Raw genomic sequence first — 22,980 nt, 5'->3', positions numbered from 1 at the left:
TATAGAGTCATTACACGCAGAGGGGTCTGTTATATAGAGTCATTACACGCAGAGGGGTCTGTTATATAGAGTCATTACACGCAGAGGGGTCTGTTATATAGAGTCATTACACGCAGAGGGGTCTGTTATATAGAGTCATTACACGCAGAGGGGTCTGTTATATAGAGTCATTACACGCAGAGGGGTCTGTTATATAGAGTCATTACACGCAGAGGGGTCTGTTATATAGAGTCATTACACGCAGAGGGGTCTGTTAAATAGAGTCATTACACGCAGAGGGGTCTGTTATATAGAGTCATTACACGCAGAGGGATCTGTTATATAGAGTCATTACACGCAGAGGGGTCTGTTATATAGAGTCATTACACGCAGAGGGGTCTGTTTCACGTGTTTATTTCTGTTAATGTTGATGATTATGGCTTACAGCCAATGAAAACACAGAAGTCATTATCTCAGTAAATTAGAATACTTTATAACAACAGCTTGAAAAATGATTTTAAAATCTGAAATGTCTGTTCAGTAAATGCCTCAATACTTGGTTGGGCTCCTTGTGCATCAATTACTGCATCAATGCGGCAATGTGGCATGGAGGCGATCAGCCTGTGGCATGGAGGGGATCAGCCTGTGGCATGGAGGGATCAGCCTGTGGCTGCTGAGGGGTTATGGAAGCCCAGGTTGCTTTGATATCAGCCTCCAGCTCGTCTGCATTGTGGGGTCTGGGGTCTCATCTTCCTCTTGACAATACCCCATAGATTCTCTATAATAGATCCTCTATGGGGTTAAGGTCAGGCGAGTTTGCGGCCAATCAAGCACAGTGATACTGTTGTGTGTAAACCAGGTATTGGTACTTTTTGCCGTGTGGACAGGGGCCAAGTCCTGCTGGAGAATGACATTTCCATCTCCATAAAGCTTGTCGGCAGAGGGAAGCATGAAGGGCTGTAAAATGTCCTGGTAGACCGCCGCTGACTTTGGTCTTGATAAAACACAGTGGACCTCCACCAGCAGATGACATGGCCCCCCAAACCATCACTGATCGTGGAGACTTCACACTAGACCTCCAGCAGCTTGGATTGTGGCCTCTCCACTCTTCCTCCAGACTCCGGGACCTTGTGGAGCGTGTCAATGACTGCCTTCTGGACATCTGTCAAGTCAGCAGTCTTCCCTATGATTGTGGAGCCTACTGAAACAGACTAAGTGACCTTTATAAACGCTTAGGAAGCCTTTGCAGGTGTTTTTGTTAATTATTCTAATTTGCTGAGATAATGGCTTTTGTGTTTTCATTGGCTGTAAGCCATAATCATCAACATTAACAGAAATAAACATGTGAAATAGATCCCTCTGTGTGTAATGACTTTATATAATAGATCCCTCTGTGTGTAATGACTCTATATAATAGATCCCTCTGTGTGTAATGACTCTATATAATAGATCCCTCTGTGTGTAATGATTCTATATAATAGATGCCTCTGTGTGTAATGACTCTATATAATAGATCACTCTGTGTGTAATGACTCTATATAATAGATCTGTGTGTAATGACTATATAATAGATCCCTCTGCGTGTAATGACTCTATATAATAGATCCCTCTGTGTGTAATGACTCTCTATAATAGATCCCTCTGTGTGTAATGACTCTATATAATGGATCCCTCTGTGTGTAATGACTCTATATAATAGACCCCTCTGCGTGTAATGACTCTATATAATAGACCCCTCTGCGTGTAATGACTCTATATAATAGATCCCTCTGCGTGTAATGACTATATAATAGATCCCTCTGCGTGTAATGACTCTATATAATGGATCCCTCTGCGTGTAATGACTCTACATAATGGATCCCTCTGCGTGTAATGACTCTATATAATGGATCCCTCTGCGTGTAATGACTCTATATAATGGATCCCTCTGCGTGTAATGACTCTATATAATGGATCCCTCTGCGTGTAATGACTCTATATAATAGATCCCTCTGCGTGTAATGACTCTATATAATAGATCCCTCTGTGTGTAATGACTCTATATAATAGATCCCTCTGCGTGTAATGACTATATAATAGATCCCTCTGCGTGTAATGACTCTATATAATAGATCCCTCTGCGTGTAATGACTCTATATAATGGATCCCTCTGCGTGTAATGACTCTATATAATGGATCCCTCTGTGTGTAATGACTCTATATAATGGATCCCTCTGTGTGTAATGACTCTATATAATGGATCCCTCTGTGTGTAATGACTCTATATAATGGATCCCTCTGTGTGTAATGACTCTATATAATGGATCCCTCTGTGTGTAATGACTCTATATAATGGATCCCTCTGTGTGTAATGACTCTATATAATGGATCCCTCTGTGTGTAATGACTCTATATAATGGATCACTCTGCGTGTAATGGCTCTATATAATAGATCCCTCTGTGTGTAATGACTCTATATAATGGATCCCTCTGTGTGTAATGACTCTATATAATAGATCCCTCTGTGTGTAATGACTATATAATAGATCCCTCTGTGTGTAATGACTCTATATAATAGATCCCTCTGTGTGTAATGACTCTATATAATAGATCCCTCTGTGTGTAATGACTCTATATAATAGATCCCTCTGTGTGTAATGACTCTATATAATAGATCCCTCTGTGTGTAATGACTCTATATAATAGATCCCTCTGTGTGTAATGACTCTATATAATAGATCCCTCTGTCTGTAATGACTCTATATAATGAGTTTCACTTTTTGTATTGGACTTAAATAAATTAACTTTTTGATATTCTAATTTTGTGATATGCACCTGTATCCCTGAAGAAGCCACTGGTGTCGGTGAAACGCGTGGTGCTCACCACTGCTGCCTTCCTCCTTCATATATGTATTTGGCTAGTGCCACGAGATCACACGACTACACTGGATCTGGTATTTCTGCGACTTCTTTTTATCTGCGACCCTTTTACTGATAGGATTTTCATCTATGGGTTTTGGGTGTGACTTTGGAGTCTTTTCACTCATTTCGTATCCTTTTTTTTTGGCTGTTATCCTCTCTGCACATACATACAAATTGATATATTTATAGGGAGATAGCTTGGATTTTCACATAACTATTGCATGGTGGATATTCTGTTTGGTTGTTTTTTGCAAAATTATTAATTTTTGCTTTTGAATTGGTGTTAATGTGTTTTTGTGTCTTATGTTCACTCTAATTCCTTTAATAAACTTTTATGCTTTTCAGTACTTAGTTTGCTGTGTTTTACACCATTTTCTCTATTCCTGTTTATTACTTTTTTGGTGTGTGGCACAGAACGCCATTATCTAGATGGTGCCGGTCTACACAATCACTCGCACCAGCCATCCGGGCAGTATTAATACCAACTGTAGCCCATGAGTGGTGTCTTTTGCCTCCAGGGAGCAGAGGGAATGTATGGCGCATCGCCTGTCTGTTACAGCAGTGATGTTACCTCTGGCAGCGACACAGTTGGTGTCCGTGTTCGGGACTGAGCTGTCTGTCTAATCACATCACTAGGAAGGATTATTTTATTTATTTATCTAAAATAAAACGTAAAAGGTCAGTGCGCTGTTTATTAAATGGTCTGTTGGTTATTGGTTAAAATCCATTTGTGTGTTGGTCGGTGTTTGTGTTGGAGACCCTCCAAGACCTCAGTGCCGCCTCGCTTCTCCTCAGAGCAATTGGAGTATCTGCCATTCCTGGTGAATTTATACACTGCAAACCAAATGTTAAGGAAAAGCTCGCTGGACCTGGTGGGTTTGGATTTCAATAGTCTTGATAATCTTTACTGATGAGTGTTCATGAGATCACTGACCCAATTATGTAAGGTCGCCGCTGGTCTGCTCCGTCCTCGGCTGTGGGGAGGTTTGCTCAGATTATTGATCGTGGCAGCTGCGTGTCTTCCCGTGTGGTCAGTCCATGTTATGCTGACAATATTCACCCCGTTCCTGCCTATAACTGCCGCCAATACGCTGTAAACGACGGTCAGGAATAAATGAATGGCGGCCCCCAACCCCTGGCGCAATTCCCACAGATGACAGCTATCACTCTGCCGTCTCTGCCCTGGCCAGTTTTGGAACTGATTGGGGACAATTAACCCCTCAAATACAGCTGTCTGTGGTTAAAAGACCCCCTATGGCAGGATCGGATCACCCCCCCCCACCATCCTGCTCGTTTGTTTTGATAGTTGCATGGTACCCTGAGAGTACGGTGGCCTGTGATATCCATCTGTAAGCAGTCACTGACAGTCCTCCAGCCCCATGTTACATGAGTGATCAAAGTAAAACATATACATGTCCCACAGTGGGTCAAAGTGAAAAAAAAAAAAAAAAACACAAGCGCACACGAATCACGAAAAATCGTTTTGCCACTAAAAATGCAGCGTTTGCGTTAAAACAAAAATAAAAAAAAAACAAAAACGTCACGTTGGCTTTTCACTATGACTCACAAAATATTGAGTATTGATTAAAAAACTATCAAAGACCTTTGTAAAAAAAAAAAAAAAAAAAAAAATTGATGTTAATGACAACGCCAAACTGTGCCACAAAAAACAAGCCCTAATATGGCTCCTTCAGAAAAAATAGAGCAGAACATGGTGGTGCAAAAAAAAAAATCAATTTTTGAAAAATATATTTTTATTCTGTAAAAGTAAAGCATAAAAAAAGATATATAAATCGCTGTAATCGTACTGACCCAAAGAATAAACCAGTCCTATCACTTTTACCGCACGGTGAACAATCTAAAAAAAAATTACTGAATTGCACGTGTTCATTCTGCATCCTAAAAAACCTCAATAAAAAGCGATCAAAAAACATAGTGCCTGAAAATGTTACTAAAGTTTTGAACTCGTCACGCAAAAGTTCGCCAAAAAATTAAAGTCCCAGCGCTCAGAATAAAGCGTCAAAAAAAAAAAAAACACCTATATTTTTATGAAAAGGCAATAATATATCAAATAGCTCTTGCCTTTCCGAGCCTGGCCATGTGCCTTAACAGAGGATTGTGACCACATACGGGACATCATCGCTTTCTGGGGAAAGGGAAATTATGAAAATGACTAATTTGGGGCTTAAACAACATTTTAATAGAGAAAACGTAATTTTTGTTTTCACATCCACATTTTAAAAAGTTCTGTGAAGTACCTATGGGTTCAACAAGCTCAACACCCCGCTAGATGAATTCCTTGATGGGTCTAGTTTCAAATTGGCGTCAATTGTGGTGTTTTCTGCTGTTTTTGGTGCCTCAGGGGCTCCGCAAATGAGACATGGTGCCCAATATTTTCACAATTAAACAATTGAACATATCGAACTAAATTTACTATTAACATAAAGTAAAATATGTCACAAAAAACAGTGTTAGAATCAGTGAGATACGTTGAGGCGTTCCAGAGTAGTTACCCCATAAAGTGACAGTGGTCATAATTGTGAAAATTGGCTCGGTCACAAAGTGATTAAGACCCCCCACTAATGCCCTTCTCTGCCACAGCGGTTGGGGACTCGGTGGCAGAAGATGAAGTTGTTTGTGAAATTGAGACTGACAAGGTAAATATCCACTAATTACAGCCCCTTCCCAAGCTTTGGCCACTTTATGACGCTGTTGACTCTCATTTTACTTGTAGACATCTGTACAAGTCCCAGCCCCGTCTGCAGGAGTAATCGAATCTCTGCTTGTGCCCGATGGAGGCAAGGTGGAGGGTGGAACCCCACTGTTTGTCCTCAGGAAATCTGGAGGTACCTGCAGTCCTTCTCTACACTCCTTTCTCCACCCCCACCCTCCATCTTTGGGCGCTCCCTGCTTCACATTCATCCTTGGCTCCCCTGTGTGCCTTGCTTCACCTTCATCCTTGGCTCCCCTGTGCTCCCTCCTTCACCTTCATCCTTGGCTCCCCTGTGCTCCCTGCTTCACCTTCATCCTTGGCTCCCCTGTGCTCCCTGCTTCACCTTCATCCTTGGCTCCCCTGTACTCCCTGCTTCACCTTCATCCTTGGCTCCCCTGTGCTCCCTGCTTCACCTTCATCCTTGGCTCCCCTGCGCTCCCTGCTTCACCTTCATCCTTGGCTTCCCTCTTCCCTGCGCTCCCTGCTTCACCTTCATCCTTGGCTCCCCTCTCCCCTGTGCTCCCTGCTTCACCTTCATCCTTGGCTCCCCTCTTCCCTGAGCTCCCTGCTTCACCTTCATCCTTGGCTCCCCTCGCCTCCTGCGCTCCCTGCTTCACCTTCATCCTTGGCTCCCCTGTGCTCCCTCCTTCACCTTCATCCTTGGCTCCCCTGTGCTACCTGCTTCACATTCATCCTTGGCTCCCCTGTGTGCCTTGCTTCACCTTCCTCCTTGGCTCCCCTGTGCTCCCTCCTTCACCTTCATCCTTGGCTCCCCTGTGCTCCCTCCTTCACCTTCATCCTTGGCTCCCCTGCGCTCCCTGCTTCACCTTCATCCTTGGCTCCCCTGCGCTCCCTGCTTCACCTTCATCCTTGTCTCCCCTGCGCTCCCTGCTTCACCTTCATCCTTGGCTCCCCTGCGCTCCCTGCTTCACCTTCATCCTTGGCTCCCCTGCGCTCCCTGCTTCACCTTCATCCTTGGCTCCCCTGCCTCACCTTCATCCTTGGCTCCCCTGCGCTCCCTGCCTCACCTTCATCCTTGGCTCCCCTGCGCTCCCTGCCTCACCTTCATCCTTGGCTCCCCTGTGCTCCCTGCTTCACCTTCATCCTTGGCTCCCCTCTCCCCTGTGCTCCCTGCTTCACCTTCATCCTTGGCTCCCCTCTCCCCTGCGCTCCCTGCTTCACCTTCATCCTTGGCTCCCCTCTCCCCGCTTCACCTTCATCCTTGGCTCCCCTGCGCTCCCCGCTTCACCTTCATCCTTGGCTCCCCTGCGCTCCCCGCTTCACCTTCATCCTTGGCTCCCCTGCGCTCCCCGCTTCACCTTCATCCTTGGCTCCCCTGTGCTCCCTGCTTCACCTTCATCCTTGGCTCCCCTGTGCTCCCTGCTTCACCTTCATCCTTGGCTCCCCTCTCCCCTTCACTCCCTGCTTCACATTCATCCTTGGCTCCCCTGCACTCCCTGCTTCACCTTCATCCTTGGCTCCCCTGCACTCCCTGCTTCACCTTCATCCTTGTCTCCCCTGCGCTCCCTGCTTCACCTTCATCCTTGGCTCCCCCTCTCCCCTGCGCTCCCTGCTTCACCTTCATCCTTGGCTCCCCTGCGCTCCCTGCTTCACCTTCATCCTTGGCTCCCCTGCGCTCCCTGCTTCACCTTCATCCTTGGCTCCCCTGCGCTCCCTGCTTCACCTTCATCCTTGGCTCCCCTGCGCTCCCTGCTTCACCTTCATCCTTGGCTCCCCTGCTTCACCTTCATCCTTGGCTCCCCTGCTTCACCTTCATCCTTGGCTCCCCTGCGCTCCCTGCCTCACCTTCATCCTTGGCTCCCCTGTGCTCCCTGCTTCACCTTCATCCTTGGCTCCCCTCTCCCCTGAGCTCCCTGCTTCACCTTCATCCTTGGCTCCCCTCTCCCCTGAGCTCCCTGCTTCACCTTCATCCTTGGCTCCCCTCTCCCCTGAGCTCCCTGCTTCACCTTCATCCTTGGCTCCCCTCTCCCCTGTGCTCCCTGCTTCACCTTCATCCTTAGCTCCCCTCTCCCCGCTTCACCTTCATCCTTGGCTCCCCGCTTCACCTTCATCCTTGGCTCCCCTGCGCTCCCCGCTTCACCTTCATCCTTGGTTCCCCTGTGCTCCCTGCTTCACCTTCATCCTTGGCTCCCCTGTGCTCCCTGCTTCACCTTCATCCTTGGCTCCCCTCTCCCCTTCACTCCCTGCTTCACCTTCATCCTTGGCTCCCCTGCACTCCCTGCTTCACCTTCATCCTTGGCTCCCCTGCGCTCCCTGCTTCACCTTCATCCTTGGCTCCCCCTCTCCCCTGCGCTCCCTGCTTCACCTTCATCCTTGTCTCCCACTCTCGCCTGCGCTCCCTGCTTCACCTTCATCCTTGGCTCCCCTGCGCTCCCTGCTTCACCTTCATCCTTGGCTCCCCTCTCCCCTGCGCTCCCTGCTTCTCCTTCATCCTTGGCTCCCCTCTCCCCTGTGCTCCCTGCTTCACCTTCATCCTTGGCTCCCCTGCGCTCCCTGCTTCACCTTCATCCTTGGCTCCCCTGCGCTCCCTGCTTCACCTTCATCCTTGGCTCCCCTGCGCTCCCTGCTTCACCTTCATCCTTGGCTCCCCTCTCCCCTGCGCTCCCTGCTTCACCTTCATCCTTGGCTCCCCTCTCCCCTGCGCTCCCTGCTTCACCTTCATCCCTGGCTCCCCTGCGCTCCCTGCTTCACCTTCATCCTTGGCTCCCCTCTCCCCTGCGCTCCCTGCTTCACCTTCATCCTTGGCTCCCCTGCGCTCCCTGCTTCACCTTCATCCTTGGCTCCCCTGTGCTTCCTGCTTCACCTTCATCCTTGGCTCCCCTGTGCTTCCTGCTTCACCTTCATCCTTGGCTCCCCTGTGCTCCCTGCTTCACCTTCATCCTTGGCTCCCCTGTGCTCCCTGCTTCACCTTCATCCTTGGCTCCCCTGCGCTCCCTGCTTCACCTTCATCCTTGGCTCCCCTCTCCCCTCCGCTCCCTGCTTCACCTTCATCCTTGGCTCCCCTCTCCCCTCCGCTCCCTGCTTCACCTTCATCCTTGGCTCCCCTCTCCCCTCCGCTCCCTGCTTCACCTTCATCCTTGGCTCCCCTCTCCCCTCCGCTCCCTGCTTCACCTTCATCCTTGGCTCCCCTCTCCCCTCCGCTCCCTGCTTCACCTTCATCCTTGGCTCCCCTCCGCTCCCTGCTTCACCTTCATCCTTGGCTCCCCTGCGCTCCCTGCTTCACCTTCATCCTTGGCTCCCCTGCGCTCCCTGCTTCACCTTCATCCTTGGCTCCCCTGCTTCACCTTCATCCTTGGCTCCCCTGCGCTCCCTGCTTCACCTCCATCCTTGGCTCCCTGCTTCACCTTCATCCTTGGCTCCCCTGCGCTCCCTGCTTCACCTTCATCCTTGGCTCCCCTCTCCCCTGCGCTCCCTGCTTCACGTTCATCCTTGGCTCCCCTCTCCCCTGCGCTCCCTGCTTCATCTTCATCCTTGGCTCCCCTCTCCCCTGCTCCCCCTGCTTCACCTTCATCCCTGGCTCCCCTCTTCCCTGCGCTCTCTGCTTCACCTTCGTCCTTGGCTCCCCTCTCCCCTGCGCTCCCTGCTTCACCTTCATCCTTGGCTCCCCTCTCCCCTGCGTTCCCTGCTTCACCTTCATCCTTGGCTCCCCTCTTCCCTGCGCTCCCTGCTTCACCTTCATCCTTGGCTTCCCTCTTCCCTGCGCTCCCTGGTTCACCTTCATCCTTGGCTTCCCTCTCCCCTGAGCTCCCTGCTTCACCTTCATCCTTGGCTCCCCTCTTCCCTGAGTTCCCTGCTTCACCTTCATCCTTGGCTCCCCTCGCCTCCTGCGCTCCCTGCTTCACCTTCATCCTTGGCTCCCCTGCGCTCCCCGCTTCACCTTCATCCTTGGTTCCCCTGTGCTCCCTGCTTCACCTTAATCCTTGGCTCCCCTGCACTCCCTGCTTCACCTTCATCCTTGGCTCCCCCTCTCCCCTGCGCTCCCTGCTTCACCTTCATCCTTGTCTCCCACTCTCCCCTGCGCTCCCTGCTTCACCTTCATCCTTGGCTCCCCCTCTCCCCTGCGCTCCCTGCTTCACCTTCATCCTTGGCTCCCCTCTCCCCTGCGCTCCCTGCTTCTCCTTCATCCTTGGCTCCCCTCTCCCCTGTGCTCCCTGCTTCACCTTCATCCTTGGCTCCCCTCTCCCCTGCGCTCCCTGCTTCACCTTCATCCTTGGCTCCCCTGCGCTCCCTGCTTCACCTTCATCCTTGGCTCCCCTGCGCTCCCTGCTTCACCTTCATCCTTGGCTCCCCTCTCCCCTGCGCTCCCTGCTTCACCTTCATCCTTGGCTCCCCTGCGCTCCCTGCTTCACCTTCATCCTTGGCTCCCCTCTCCCCTGCGCTCCCTGCTTCACCTTCATCCTTGGCTCCCCTCTCCCCTGCGCTCCCTGCTTCACCTTCATCCTTGGCTCCCCTGCGCTCCCTGCTTCACCTTCATCCTTGGCTCCCCTGTGCTTCCTGCTTCACCTTCATCCTTGGCTCCCCTGTGCTTCCTGCTTCACCTTCATCCTTGGCTCCCCTGTGCTCCCTGCTTCACATTCATCCTTGGCTCCCCTGTGCTCCCTGCTTCACATTCATCCTTGGCTCCCCTGTGCTCCCTGCTTCACCTTCATCCTTGGCTCCCCTGCGCTCCCTGCTTCACCTTCATCCTTGGCTCCCCTGCGCTCCCTGCTTCACCTTCATCCTTGGCTCCCCTGCGCTCCCTGCTTCACCTTCATCCTTGGCTCCCCTGCGCTCCCTGCTTCACCTTCATCCTTGGCTCCCCTCTCCCCTCCGCTCCCTGCTTCACCTTCATCCTTGGCTCCCCTCTCCCCTCCGCTCCCTGCTTCACCTTCATCCTTGGCTCCCCTGCGCTCCCTGCTTCACCTTCATCCTTGGCTCCCCTGCGCTCCCTGCTTCACCTTCATCCTTGGCTCCCCTGCTTCACCTTCATCCTTGGCTCCCCTGCGCTCCCTGCTTCACCTCCATCCTTGGCTCCCCTGCGCTCCCTGCTTCACGTTCATCCTTGGCTCCCCTCTCCCCTGCTCCCCCTGCTTCACCTTCTTCCTTGGCTCCCCTCTCCCCTGCTCCCCCTGCTTCACCTTCATCCCTGGCTCCCCTCTTCCCTGCGCTCTCTGCTTCACCTTCATCCTTGGCTCCCCTCTCCCCTGCGTTCCCTGCTTCACCTTCATCCTTGGCTCCCCTCTTCCCTGCGCTCCCTGCTTCACCTTCATCCTTGGCTTCCCTCTTCCCTGCGCTCCCTGGTTCACCTTCATCCTTGGCTTCCCTCTTCCCTGCGCTCCCTGGTTCACCTTCATCCTTGGCTTCCCTCTCCCCTGAGCTCCCTGCTTCACCTTCATCCTTGGCTCCCCTCTTCCCTGAGCTCCCTGCTTCACCTTCATCCTTGGCTCCCCTCGCCTCCTGCGCTCCCTGCTTCACCTTCATCCTTGGCTCCCCTGCGCTCCCTGCTTCACCTTCATCCTTGGCTCCCCTGTGCTCCCTGCCTCACCATCATTCTTGGCTCCCCTGCGCTCCCTGCTTCACCTTCATCCTTGGCTCCCCTGCGCTCCCTGCCTCACCTTCATCCTTGGCTCCCCTGTGCTCCCTGCTTCACCTTCATCCTTGGCTCCCCTCTCCCCTGAGCTCCCTGCTTCACCTTCATCCTTGGCTCCCCTCTCCCCTGAGCTCCCTGCTTCACCTTCATCCTTGGCTCCCCTCTCCCCTGAGCTCCCTGCTTCACCTTCATCCTTGGCTCCCCTCTCCCCTGTGCTCCCTGCTTCACCTTCATCCTTAGCTCCCCTCTCCCCGCTTCACCTTCATCCTTGGCTCCCCGCTTCACCTTCATCCTTGGCTCCCCTGCGCTCCCCGCTTCACCTTCATCCTTGGTTCCCCTGTGCTCCCTGCTTCACCTTCATCCTTGGCTCCCCTGTGCTCCCTGCTTCACCTTCATCCTTGGCTCCCCTCTCCCCTTCACTCCCTGCTTCACCTTCATCCTTGGCTCCCCTGCACTCCCTGCTTCACCTTCATCCTTGGCTCCCCTGCACTCCCTGCTTCACCTTCATCCTTGGCTCCCCCTCTCCCCTGCGCTCCCTGCTTCACCTTCATCCTTGGCTCCCCTCTCCCCTGCGCTCCCTGCTTCTCCTTCATCCTTGGCTCCCCTCTCCCCTGTGCTCCCTGCTTCACCTTCATCCTTGGCTCCCCTCTCCCCTGCGCTCCCTGCTTCACCTTCATCCTTGGCTCCCCTGCGCTCCCTGCTTCACCTTCATCCTTGGCTCCCCTGCGCTCCCTGCTTCACCTTCATCCTTGGCTCCCCTCTCCCCTGCGCTCCCTGCTTCACCTTCATCCTTGGCTCCCCTCTCCCCTGCGCTCCCTGCTTCACCTTCATCCCTGGCTCCCCTGCGCTCCCTGCTTCACCTTCATCCTTGGCTCCCCTCTCCCCTGCTTCACCTTCATCCTTGGCTCCCCTGCGCTCCCTGCTTCACCTTCATCCTTGGCTCCCCTGTGCTCCCTGCTTCACCTTCATCCTTGGCTCCCCTGTGCTCCCTGCTTCACCTTCATCCTTGGCTCCCCTGTGCTCCCTGCTTCACCTTCATCCTTGGCTCCCCTGTGCTCCCTGCTTCACCTTCATCCTTGGCTCCCCTGCGCTCCCTGCTTCACCTTCATCCTTGGCTCCCCTCTCCCCTCCGCTCCCTGCTTCACCTTCATCCTTGGCTCCCCTCTCCCCTCCGCTCCCTGCTTCACCTTCATCCTTGGCTCCCCTCTCCCCTCCGCTCCCTGCTTCACCTTCATCCTTGGCTCCCCTCCGCTCCCTGCTTGACCTTCATCCTTGGATCCCCTGCGCTCCCTGCTTCACCTTCATCCTTGGCTCCCCTGCGCTCCCTGCTTCACCTTCATCCTTGGCTCCCCTGCTTCACCTTCATCCTTGGCTCCCCTGCGCTCCCTGCTTCACCTCCATCCTTGGCTCCCTGCTTCACCTTCATCCTTGGCTCCCCTGCGCTCCCTGCTTCACCTTCATCCTTGGCTCCCCTCTCCCCTGCGCTCCCTGCTTCACGTTCATCCTTGGCTCCCCTCTCCCCTGCGCTCCCTGCTTCATCTTCATCCTTGGCTCCCCTCTCCCCTGCTCCCCCTGCTTCACCTTCATCCCTGGCTCCCCTCTTCCCTGCGCTCTCTGCTTCACCTTCGTCCTTGGCTCCCCTCTCCCCTGCGCTCCCTGCTTCACCTTCATCCTTGGCTCCCCTCTCCCCTGCGTTCCCTGCTTCACCTTCATCCTTGGCTCCCCTCTTCCCTGCGCTCCCTGCTTCACCTTCATCCTTGGCTTCCCTCTTCCCTGCGCTCCCTGGTTCACCTTCATCCTTGGCTTCCCTCTCCCCTGAGCTCCCTGCTTCACCTTCATCCTTGGCTCCCCTCTTCCCTGAGTTCCCTGCTTCACCTTCATCCTTGGCTCCCCTCGCCTCCTGCGCTCCCTGCTTCACCTTCATCCTTGGCTCCCCTGCGCTCCCCGCTTCACCTTCATCCTTGGTTCCCCTGTGCTCCCTGCTTCACCTTAATCCTTGGCTCCCCTGCACTCCCTGCTTCACCTTCATCCTTGGCTCCCCCTCTCCCCTGCGCTCCCTGCTTCACCTTCATCCTTGTCTCCCACTCTCCCCTGCGCTCCCTGCTTCACCTTCATCCTTGGCTCCCCCTCTCCCCTGCGCTCCCTGCTTCACCTTCATCCTTGGCTCCCCTCTCCCCTGCGCTCCCTGCTTCTCCTTCATCCTTGGCTCCCCTCTCCCCTGTGCTCCCTGCTTCACCTTCATCCTTGGCTCCCCTCTCCCCTGCGCTCCCTGCTTCACCTTCATCCTTGGCTCCCCTGCGCTCCCTGCTTCACCTTCATCCTTGGCTCCCCTCTCCCCTGCGCTCCCTGCTTCACCTTCATCCTTGGCTCCCCTCTCCCCTGCGCTCCCTGCTTCACCTTCATCCTTGGCTCCCCTGCGCTCCCTGCTTCACCTTCATCCTTGGCTCCCCTGTGCTTCCTGCTTCACCTTCATCCTTGGCTCCCCTGTGCTTCCTGCTTCACCTTCATCCTTGGCTCCCCTGTGCTCCCTGCTTCACATTCATCCTTGGCTCCCCTGCGCTCCCTGCTTCACCTTCATCCTTGGCTCCCCTGCGCTCCCTGCTTCACCTTCATCCTTGGCTCCCCTGCGCTCCCTGCTTCACCTTCATCCTTGGCTCCCCTGCGCTCCCTGCTTCACCTTCATCCTTGGCTCCCCTCTCCCCTCCGCTCCCTGCTTCACCTTCATCCTTGGCTCCCCTCTCCCCTCCGCTCCCTGCTTCACCTTCATCCTTGGCTCCCCTGCGCTCCCTGCTTCACCTTCATCCTTGGCTCCCCTGCGCTCCCTGCTTCACCTTCATCCTTGGCTCCCCTGCTTCACCTTCATCCTTGGCTCCCCTGCGCTCCCTGCTTCACCTCCATCCTTGGCTCCCCTGCGCTCCCTGCTTCACGTTCATCCTTGGCTCCCCTCTCCCCTGCTCCCCCTGCTTCACCTTCTTCCTTGGCTCCCCTCTCCCCTGCTCCCCCTGCTTCACCTTCATCCCTGGCTCCCCTCTTCCCTGCGCTCTCTGCTTCACCTTCATCCTTGGCTCCCCTCTCCCCTGCGTTCCCTGCTTCACCTTCATCCTTGGCTCCCCTCTTCCCTGCGCTCCCTGCTTCACCTTCATCCTTGGCTTCCCTCTTCCCTGCGCTCCCTGGTTCACCTTCATCCTTGGCTTCCCTCTCCCCTGAGCTCCCTGCTTCACCTTCATCCTTGGCTCCCCTCTTCCCTGAGCTCCCTGCTTCACCTTCATCCTTGGCTCCCCTCGCCTCCTGCGCTCCCTGCTTCACCTTCATCCTTGGCTCCCCTGCGCTCCCTGCTTCACCTTCATCCTTGGCTCCCCTGTGCTCCCTGCCTCACCATCATTCTTGGCTCCCCTGCGCTCCCTGCTTCACCTTCATCCTTGGCTCCCCTGCGCTCCCTGCCTCACCTTCATCCTTGGCTCCCCTGTGCTCCCTGCTTCACCTTCATCCTTGGCTCCCCTCTCCCCTGAGCTCCCTGCTTCACCTTCATCCTTGGCTCCCCTCTCCCCTGAGCTCCCTGCTTCACCTTCATCCTTGGCTCCCCTCTCCCCTGAGCTCCCTGCTTCACCTTCATCCTTGGCTCCCCTCTCCCCTGTGCTCCCTGCTTCACCTTCATCCTTAGCTCCCCTCTCCCCGCTTCACCTTCATCCTTGGCTCCCCTGCGCTCCCCGCTTCACCTTCATCCTTGGTTCCCCTGTGCTCCCTGCTTCACCTTCATCCTTGGCTCCCCTGTGCTCCCTGCTTCACCTTCATCCTTGGCTCCCCTCTCCCCTTCACTCCCTGCTTCACCTTCATCCTTGGCTCCCCTGCACTCCCTGCTTCACCTTCATCCTTGGCTCCCCTGCACTCCCTGCTTCACCTTCATCCTTGGCTCCCCCTCTCCCCTGCGCTCCCTGCTTCACCTTCATCCTTGGCTCCCCTGCGCTCCCTGCTTCACCTTCATCCTTGGCTCCCCTCTCCCCTGCGCTCCCTGCTTCTCCTTCATCCTTGGCTCCCCTCTCCCCTGTGCTCCCTGCTTCACCTTCATCCTTGGCTCCCCTCTCCCCTGCGCTCCCTGCTTCACCTTCATCCTTGGCTCCCCTGCGCTCCCTGCTTCACCTTCATCCTTGGCTCCCCTCTCCCCTGCGCTCCCTGCTTCACCTTCATCCTTGGCTCCCCTCTCCCCTGCGCTCCCTGCTTCACCTTCATCCCTGGCTCCCCTGCGCTCCCTGCTTCACCTTCATCCTTGGCTCCCCTCTCCCCTGCTTCACCTTCATCCTTGGCTCCCCTGCGCTCCCTGCTTCACCTTCATCCTTGGCTCCCCTGTGCTCCCTGCTTCACCTTCATCCTTGGCTCCCCTGTGCTCCCTGCTTCACCTTCATCCTTGGCTCCCCTGTGCTCCCTGCTTCACCTTCATCCTTGGCTCCCCTGTGCTCCCTGCTTCACCTTCATCCTTGGCTCCCCTGCGCTCCCTGCTTCACCTTCATCCTTGGCTCCCCTCTCCCCTCCGCTCCCTGCTTCACCTTCATCCTTGGCTCCCCTCTCCCCTCCGCTCCCTGCTTCACCTTCATCCTTGGCTCCCCTCTCCCCTCCGCTCCCTGCTTCACCTTCATCCTTGGCTCCCCTCCGCTCCCTGCTTCACCTTCATCCTTGGATCCCCTGCGCTCCCTGCTTCACCTTCATCCTTGGCTCCCCTGCGCTCCCTGCTTCACCTTCATCCTTGGCTCCCCTGCTTCACCTTCATCCTTGGCTCCCCTGCGCTCCCTGCTTCACCTCCATCCTTGGCTCCCTGCTTCACCTTCATCCTTGGCTCCCCTGCGCTCCCTGCTTCACCTTCATCCTTGGCTCCCCTCTCCCCTGCGCTCCCTGCTTCACGTTCATCCTTGGCTCCCCTCTCCCCTGCGCTCCCTGCTTCATCTTCATCCTTGGCTCCCCTCTCCCCTGCTCCCCCTGCTTCACCTTCATCCCTGGCTCCCCTCTTCCCTGCGCTCTCTGCTTCACCTTCGTCCTTGGCTCCCCTCTCCCCTGCGCTCCCTGCTTCACCTTCATCCTTGGCTCCCCTCTCCCCTGCGTTCCCTGCTTCACCTTCATCCTTGGCTCCCCTCTTCCCTGCGCTCCCTGCTTCACCTTCATCCTTGGCTTCCCTCTTCCCTGCGCTCCCTGGTTCACCTTCATCCTTGGCTTCCCTCTCCCCTGAGCTCCCTGCTTCACCTTCATCCTTGGCTCCCCTCTTCCCTGAGTTCCCTGCTTCACCTTCATCCTTGGCTCCCCTCGCCTCCTGCGCTCCCTGCTTCACCTTCATCCTTGGCTCCCCTGCGCTCCCCGCTTCACCTTCATCCTTGGTTCCCCTGTGCTCCCTGCTTCACCTTAATCCTTGGCTCCCCTGCACTCCCTGCTTCACCTTCATCCTTGGCTCCCCCTCTCCCCTGCGCTCCCTGCTTCACCTTCATCCTTGTCTCCCACTCTCCCCTGCGCTCCCTGCTTCACCTTCATCCTTGGCTCCCCCTCTCCCCTGCGCTCCCTGCTTCACCTTCATCCTTGGCTCCCCTCTCCCCTGCGCTCCCTGCTTCTCCTTCATCCTTGGCTCCCCTCTCCCCTGTGCTCCCTGCTTCACCTTCATCCTTGGCTCCCCTCTCCCCTGCGCTCCCTGCTTCACCTTCATCCTTGGCTCCCCTGCGCTCCCTGCTTCACCTTCATCCTTGGCTCCCCTGCGCTCCCTGCTTCACCTTCATCCTTGGCTCCCCTCTCCCCTGCGCTCCCTGCTTCACCTTCATCCTTGGCTCCCCTCTCCCCTGCGCTCCCTGCTTCACCTTCATCCTTGGCTCCCCTCTCCCCTGCGCTCCCTGCTTCACCTTCATCCTTGGCTCCCCTGCGCTCCCTGCTTCACCTTCATCCTTGGCTCCCCTGCGCTCCCTGCTTCACCTTCATCCTTGGCTCCCCTGTGCTTCCTGCTTCACCTTCATCCTTGGCTCCCCTGTGCTTCCTGCTTCACCTTCATCCTTGGCTCCCCTGTGCTCCCTGCTTCACCTTCATCCTTGGCTCCCCTGTGCTCCCTGCTTCACCTTCATCCTTGGCTCCCCTGCGCTCCCTGCTTCACCTTCATCCTTGGCTCCCCTGCGCTCCCTGCTTCACCTTCATCCTTGGCTCCCCTGCGCTCCCTGCTTCACCTTCATCCTTGGCTCCCCTCTCCCCTCCGCTCCCTGCTTCACCTTCATCCTTGGCTCCCCTCTCCCCTCCGCTCCCTGCTTCACCTTCATCCTTGGCTCCCCTGCGCTCCCTGCTTCACCTTCATCCTTGGCTCCCCTGCGCTCCCTGCTTCACCTTCATCCTTGGCTCCCCTGCTTCACCTCCATCCTTGGCTCCCCTGCGCTCCCTGCTTCACCTCCATCCTTGGCTCCCCTGCGCTCCCTGCTTCACGTTCATCCTTGGCTCCCCTGCTCCCCCTGCTTCACCTTCATCCTTGGCTCCCCTCTCCCCTGCTCCCCCTGCTTCACCTTCATCCCTGGCTCCCCTCTTCCCTGCGCTCTCTGCTTCACCTTCATCCTTGGCTCCCCTCTCCCCTGCGTTCCCTGCTTCACCTTCATCCTTGGCTTCCCTCTTCCCTGCGCTCCCTGGTTCACCTTCATCCTTGGCTTCCCTCTCCCCTGAGCTCCCTGCTTCACCTTCATCCTTGGCTCCCCTCTTCCCTGAGCTCCCTGCTTCATCTTCATCCTTGGCTCCCCTCGCCTCCTGCGCTCCCTGCTTCACCTTCATCCTTGGCTCCCCTGCGCTCCCTGCTTCACCTTCATCCTTGGCTCCCCTGTGCTCCCTGCCTCACCATCATTCTTGGCTCCCCTGTGCTCCCTGCTTCACCTTCATCCTTGGCTCCCCTCTCCCCTGTGCTCCCTGCTTCACCTTCATCCTTGGCTCCCCTGTGCTCCCTGCCTCACCATCATTCTTGGCTCCCCTGTGCTCCCTGCTTCACCTTCATCCTTGGCTCCCCTCTCCCCTGTGCTCCCTGCTTCACCTTCATCCTTGGCTCCCCTCTCCCCTGTGCTCCCTGCTTCACCTTCATCCTTGGCTCCCCTCTCCCCTGTGCTCCCTGCTTCACCTTCATCCTTGGCTCCCCTCTCCCCTGCGCTCCCTGCTTCACCTTCATCCTTGGCTCCCCTGCGCTCCCCGCTTCACCTTCATCCTTGGCTCCCCTGCGCTCCCCGCTTCACCTTCATCCTTGGCTCCCCTGTTCTCCCCGCTTCACCTTCATCCTTGGCTCCCCTGCGCTCCCTGCTTCACCTTCATCCTTGGCTCCCCTCTCCCCTGCTCCCCCTGCTTCACCTTCATCCCTGGCTCCCCTCTTCCCTGCGCTCTCTGCTTCACCTTCGTCCTTGGCTCCCCTCTCCCCTGCGCTCCCTGCTTCACCTTCATCCTTGGCTCCCCTCTCCCCTGCGTTCCCTGCTTCACCTTCATCCTTGGCTCCCCTCTTCCCTGCGCTCCCTGCTTCACCTTCATCCTTGGCTTCCCTCTTCCCTGCGCTCCCTGGTTCACCTTCATCCTTGGCTTCCCTCTCCCCTGAGCTCCCTGCTTCACCTTCATCCTTGGCTCCCCTCTTCCCTGAGCTCCCTGCTTCACCTTCATCCTTGGCTCCCCTCGCCTCCTGCGCTCCCTGCTTCACCTTCATCCTTGGCTCCCCTGCGCTCCCTGCTTCACCTTCATCCTTGGCTCCCCTGCGCTCCCTGCCTCACCATCATTCTTGGCTCCCCTGCGCTCCCTGCTTCACCTTCATCCTTGGCTCCCCTCTCCCCTGTGCTCCCTGCTTCACCTTCATCCTTGGCTCCCCTCTCCCCTGTGCTCCCTGCTTCACCTTCATCCTTGGCTCCCCTCTCCCCTGCGCTCCCTGCTTCACCTTCATCCTTGGCTCCCCTCTCCCCTGCGCTCCATGCTTCACCTTCATCCTTGGCTCCCCTGTGCTCCCCGCTTCACCTTCATCCTTGGCTCCCCTGCGCTCCCCGCTTCACCTTCATCCTTGGCTCCCCTGTTCTCCCTGCTTCACCTTCATCCTTGGCTCCCCTGCGCTCCCTGCTTCACCTTCATCCTTGGCTCCCCTCTCCCCTGCGCTCCCTGCTTCACCTTCATCCTTGGCTCCCCTGCGCTCCCTGCTTCACCTTCATCCTTGGCTCCCCTCTCCCCTGTGCTCCCTGCTTCACCTTCATCCTTGGCTCCCCTCTCCCCTGTGCTCCCTGCTTCACCTTCATCCTTGGCTCCCCTCTCCCCTGTGCTCCCTGCTTCACCTTCATCCTTGGCTCCCCTCTCCCCTGCGCTCCCTGCTTCACCTTCATCCTTGGCTCCCCTCTCCCTGCTTCACGTTCGTCCTTGGCTCCCCTGCGCTCCCTGCTTCACCTTTGTCCTTGGCTCCCCTGCGCTCCCTGCTTCACCTTCATCCTTGGCTCCCCTCTCCCCTGCGCTCCCTGCTTCACCTTCATCCTTGGCTCCCCTCTCCCTGCTTCACGTTCGTCCTTGGCTCCCCTGCGCTCCCTGCTTCACCTTCGTCCTTGGCTCCCCTGCGCTACCTGCTTCACCTTCGTCCTTGGCTCCCCTGCGCTCCCTGCTTCACCTTCATCCTTGGCTCCCCTCTCCCCTGCGCTCCCTGCTTCACCTTCATCCTTGGCTCCTCTCTTCCCTGTGCTCCCTGCTTCACCTTCATCCTTGCACTCCCTGCTCCACCGTCCTGGTTTCCCCTTGTCACACTCGCTCCTCACCCCTGTGCTCCCTGCTCATCTGTCCTCCTTGGCTCTCCGCTCTCACAATCGCTTGCCCATTCTACCCTGGGTAGCCCTGACATGTGCTGTCTCACTCAGCTGCTCCCAAGACTAAACCTACAGAGACGGCAGCCCCTCTAGCTGCTGCCCAACCATCGGCCCCTGCTGCACAAATTCCCACTGTTATCCCTCCTGTGCCACCAGTGTCAGCGCAGCCATTGGAGGCTAAGCCTGGTGAGTTTCCCCTCCGCCCGCACAGGTGGAGGTTTGGTTGTGGAGGAGGTACTGGTTTTGGGCCAGACTTTTACTATTCTCTGCTCTCAGTGTCTGCAGTGAAGCCGACGTCTTCTCCTCCCCCCTCGCCCCCTGGTGCTATGCCTGCTGGAGCTCGTGCTGAGCACAGGGTAAGTGAGCGCCCCCGGTGATGGATGCCGTGTGCAATGAGATTTTGTTCTGAGTCTGACCCATCCACACCAGGTGAAGATGAATCGAATGCGACAGAGAATTGCACAAAGGTTGAAGGAGGCGCAGAACACCTGTGCTATGCTCACCACCTTCAACGAGGTAGACATGAGGTGAGTGCCCCTAGTGTGGGCCGGGGGGAGGGTGCGCCGGCCCTCGGTCTGATACTGCCAATCTGCTTTGTAGTAATATCCAGCAGATGAGGTCTTTGCACAAAGACGCCTTCCTGAAGAAGCACAGCCTGAAGCTCGGCTTCATGTCCGCCTTTGTTAAAGCTGCCGCCTTTGCCCTCCAGGACCAACCTGCTGTCAATGCAGGTGAGTAGCTTGTGTGCCCGCTGGTGCCCTCCAGTCCTGGCATCACTGACCTCTGCTCTCTTGTAGTGATTGATGATTCAGCCAAGGAGATTGTGTACAGGGACTACATCGATATCAGCGTGGCCGTCTCCACACCCCGGGTACGTCGCCCCTCTGCCCTCTTCTGATCCGCTCTCTTTGCGCCCCATCTTATTCATCGTCTTTCTCTCTTCCTTTTCTCTTTTGTTTCTTTGTGCTCGCTCTGTTTTGTGCTGATTGCCTCTTTCTTTCTGGCCTCTTCGCTCATCAGGGTCTTGTGGTTCCGGTCCTGAGGAATGTGGAGTCCATGAACTTTGCAGATATTGAACGGACAATTGCTGAGCTTGGAGAAAAGGTGATGAGCTGCGCCCCTCACCCTACCCCGATGCCTAAAATCCCCAAATAACAAGAAGTAGGCCGTGTTCACACCAGTGATTCTCATCCGTGTGATAATAGGTTTAATAATGGACAGATCTGTGCTGCTAATCACACACCCGACCCCAGATGAACGCCGGGTAGCAGGTGGTGCGGGTGGTGGTGCAGAGTTCAGTGTATTTCCACGGAGGGGAAGACCGCTGCAACTACGAGCGTCCACTGATGTGTGGGTGGGGGGCCGCGTATATTTCCCTTTGGAAGTAAGAGGAGATAACAAAACAGGCATGCCTCCGCCTGCCAGACCTGTATACAGTCCCTTATGTCTGTCTTATAATGGGCCATACTTATTTCATCAGGCACGGAAGAATGAGCTGGCCATAGAAGACATGGATGGGGGGACGTTCACCATCAGCAATGGAGGAGTGTTTGGATCGTTATTCGGAACCCCAATCATCAACCCCCCACAGTCTGCTATACTAGGGATGCATGGCATCTTCGAGCGCCCTGTGGCTGTGGCCGGAAAGGTGAGTGCACGAAGACTGCGCTGCATGAGCGGTGTGCCCCCAGTGCGTCCCGTTAGGTGAGTTCCTAGTGCCCCCCCCGGTGCTTGAGGCGAGCGCCTACTAGCCCCCCCCACCCCCTATATCCCCTGGTGTGTCCCGCGAGGCGAGCGCCTAGTTGCCCCCTCCCATCCCCCCCCGGTGCGTCCTGCGAGGCGGGCGCCTAGTTGCCCCCCCCCCCCCCACCCCTCCGGTGCGTCCCGCGGAGTGACCCCTATTGCTCAGCGCAGGAGCTCGGTGCACCTGGTGGATCCCGGGTGATGGGAGCGGAGTGACCCCTGTTGCTCAGCGCAGGAGCTCGGTGCACCTGGTGGATCCCGGGTGATGGGAGCGGAGTGACCCCTGTTGCTCAGCGCAGGAGCTCGGTGCACCTGGTGGATCCCGGGTAATGGGAGCGGAGTGACCCCTGTTGCTCAGCGCAGGAGCTCGGTGCACCTGGTGGATCCCGGGTGATGGGAGCGGAGTGACCCCTGTTGCTCAGCGCAGGAGCTCGGTGCACCTGGTGGATCCCGGGTGATGGACGCGGAGTGACCCCTGTTGCTCAGCGCAGGAGCTCGGTGCACCTGGTGGATCCCGGGTGATGGGCGCGGAGTGACCCCTGTTGCTCAGCGCAGGAGCTCGGTGCACCTGGTGGATCCCGGGTGATGGGCGCGGAGTGACCCCTATTGCTCAGCGCAGGAGCTCGGTGCACCTGGTGGATCCCGGGTGATGGGAGCGGAGTGACCCCTGTTGCTCTGCGCTGGAGCTCGGTGCACCTGGTGGATCCCGGGTGATGGGAGCGGAGTGACCCCTGTTGTTCAGCGCAGGAGCTCGGTGCACCTGGTGGATCCCGGGTGATGGGCGCGGAGTGACCCCTGTTGCTCAGCGCAGGAGCTCGGTGCACCTGGTGGATCCCGGGTGATGGGCGCGGAGTGACCCCTATTGCTCAGCGCAGGAGCTCGGTGCACCTGGTGGATCCCGGGTGATGGGAGCGGAGTGACCCCTGTTGCTCAGCGCTGGAGCTCGGTGCACCTGGTGGATCCCGGGTGATGGGAGCGGAGTGACCCCTGTTGTTCAGCGCAGGAGCTCGGTGCACCTGGTGGATCCCGGGTGATGGACGCAGAGTGACCCCTATTGCTCAGCGCAGGAGCTCGGTGCACCTGGTGGATCCCGGGTGATGGACGCGGAGTGACCCCTATTGCTCAGCGCAGGAGCTTCGGTGCACCTGGTGCATCCCGGGTGATGGGCGCGGAGTGACCTCTGTTGCTCAGCACAGGAGCTCGGTGCACCTGGTGCATCCCAGGTGATGGGCGCGGAGTGACCCCTGTTGCTC

General features: G+C 56.5%; 1 protein-coding gene across 1 annotated transcript in view; it reads left to right on the top strand.

The window, feature by feature from the left end:
* Positions 1 to 22,980, top strand: part of DLST (dihydrolipoamide S-succinyltransferase) — a 36,357-nt gene that overhangs the window by 11,337 nt on the left and 2,040 nt on the right. Inside the window, exons 6-14 of the mRNA XM_073638164.1 lie at positions 5,482 to 5,537; positions 5,615 to 5,726; positions 20,036 to 20,170; positions 20,261 to 20,340; positions 20,414 to 20,511; positions 20,585 to 20,715; positions 20,782 to 20,855; positions 21,005 to 21,088; positions 21,465 to 21,632. Of these exons, the coding sequence (XP_073494265.1) occupies positions 5,482 to 5,537; positions 5,615 to 5,726; positions 20,036 to 20,170; positions 20,261 to 20,340; positions 20,414 to 20,511; positions 20,585 to 20,715; positions 20,782 to 20,855; positions 21,005 to 21,088; positions 21,465 to 21,632 (938 nt within the window). The remainder of the gene's footprint in view (positions 1 to 5,481; positions 5,538 to 5,614; positions 5,727 to 20,035; positions 20,171 to 20,260; positions 20,341 to 20,413; positions 20,512 to 20,584; positions 20,716 to 20,781; positions 20,856 to 21,004; positions 21,089 to 21,464; positions 21,633 to 22,980) is intronic.

The sequence above is a fragment of the Phyllobates terribilis genome, unplaced genomic scaffold (genome assembly GCF_046119375.1).
Source record: "Phyllobates terribilis strain yellow unplaced genomic scaffold, ASM4611937v1 Scaffold_7__3_contigs__length_470593459, whole genome shotgun sequence".
Taxonomy (NCBI): domain Eukaryota; kingdom Metazoa; phylum Chordata; class Amphibia; order Anura; family Dendrobatidae; genus Phyllobates; species Phyllobates terribilis.
The sequence above is the reverse complement of the archived record's forward strand: the minus strand, read 5'-3'. Positions and strand labels throughout refer to the sequence as shown.